This window comes from Cyprinodon variegatus, unplaced genomic scaffold (genome assembly GCF_000732505.1).
Source record: "Cyprinodon variegatus isolate N-32 unplaced genomic scaffold, C_variegatus-1.0 Scaffold595, whole genome shotgun sequence".
Taxonomy (NCBI): Eukaryota; Metazoa; Chordata; class Actinopteri; order Cyprinodontiformes; family Cyprinodontidae; genus Cyprinodon; species Cyprinodon variegatus.
In genome coordinates, this window is record NW_015151048.1 from 176,340 (window position 1) to 177,981 (window position 1,642).

The 1,642-nt window shown below is 42.5% G+C and overlaps 1 protein-coding gene across 2 annotated transcripts in view; it reads left to right on the forward strand.

The window, feature by feature from the left end:
• The window catches only part of LOC107096045 (striatin-3-like), a 32,455-nt gene that overhangs the window by 9,895 nt on the left and 20,918 nt on the right, over positions 1-1,642 (forward strand). The window contains exon 1 of one of the 2 annotated variants that reach the window (XM_015392532.1): positions 523-644. The exons of the other annotated variant lie outside the window; for it this stretch is intronic. Within the exon in view, the coding sequence (XP_015248018.1) occupies positions 633-644 (12 nt within the window). The 5' untranslated portion in view covers positions 523-632. Of the gene's footprint in view, positions 1-522; positions 645-1,642 lie in introns of those variants that run through there. 2 annotated transcript variants of the gene reach the window in all.

Sequence of the window (1,642 nt, forward strand, 5' to 3'; positions counted from 1 at the left end):
AACACTACTGCCACCTACTGGTTAGTGACATTGTCACGGTGCGGTATCGGCTGTTGATCAAGTCCCAGTGCTGTATCTGGTGTTTGTCACAACGCATGTCTAGTAGTTCCCATTGATTTAGCTCGTAAAGCGGGGAGAATGGCGCTAGGCTAACCGCACCGTGACGTCATGGACAGAAAGGGGCTAGTGTCTGTTATTGCTTTGCATGAAAAAGCGTAATAATTTGCGCAAATGAGAATGGACCAGGTGAGATTCTCTCTCTTTTCCAGCTTACTGGTTTCACAAAGTCTCGGTCTTGAATGCGTGGTATGGTAGGACCTGTGGTAAACACCAGAGAGTGTTTGTGTTGTAATGATGCAGTTGTTCAGGAGAACAGTTCTTACAGAGGCTGTTGTGATTCGTCAGCCTGGTAAATATGGGACAGATGGATCACTACATGCACAGACTGCTCCGTCATCGCTGTCAGCCTGGTGTTCTGACCCTATGGAGGGGGTGAGGGGTGCTTTCCTCTGCACTGCACAGCTTCACGGTTTTAATCTTTGCCTTTTGCTCCGGAGCCGTAGTGTCATTCCCAAACAAACTGAGCTAGATCCAAAAGGGAAACCTAATCCAGGGCTGAAATCTGGACAAGAATGGAAACTGAGGTACGTTGTTTATTCAGCAGTGGAAAATGTTGAACTTGCCTCTACAGAGTCATACACTTGTGCAGCTGGCATTACTGCATAGCGTGAGATGAAATATGAGGCACAAAGTCATTATTACACTATCCTTACATGCTGCTCCCTTTCTACTGGGAGGCCTGTTATGCACACAGACACTGATTCACATGTGTACATACCTTTTTATGCTAGCATACATATGTGCAAATATACAAAGGAAAACTGCAAGTTATTCGCCTAGTTTTCCATAATCTGTCAGTTGTTTTGTCTTGGAGCGCCAACAGCTGCCATGTTTATCCATCTTCATGTGCAGCGATCAGCTTTCAGGATTCAGCAGCTCTACAGACGTTATCAGGACAAGCAGCAGCAGCCGCCATCTTAGATTAACGTCTTTATGCATAGTTTTCTTTCTCTGCTTCTATGGCTGCAATGAGCAATTATTCTGCTAATCCATTAATCTGTTGACTATTTTTTCGATTCATTGATTAATAATCAGACGTGGAAATGTTCTTACAGAATTAAACCAGGTGAAAATCAAACTCTTTCTACTTCAGGAGGTCTGGATAGAGCAGATTGACAGATTAAGTTTAAATTCTCTTAAAGGCAAAATATTTCTAATTTTAAAATAATTTTGATATAATTCCTGCTTTAAGTCATTTTACAGTCTATTTACTCCAGTTAACGATTAATCGATTACTGAAAAATACTAATGGAAGATTATTTCCCCATGAATTGTTTGAGCTCTCTCTGCTTCCAGACTCTTCAAATGTTCACAGCTGAAGATTTAAGTGTCTGGAAGGAAACTTTCTTTTTCTACTGAATCAAGGTGTAAACTTGCTTTACTTTTGGGGCGACAGTGGCGTTGGATGTAGGAGTTTGCCCTGAAATCGAAGGGTTGACGGTTCAATACCCGGCTCCGACTTTCATTCAGTGTCGTTGTGTCCTTGGGCAAGACACTTCACCTGCATTGTCTACTGATGGTG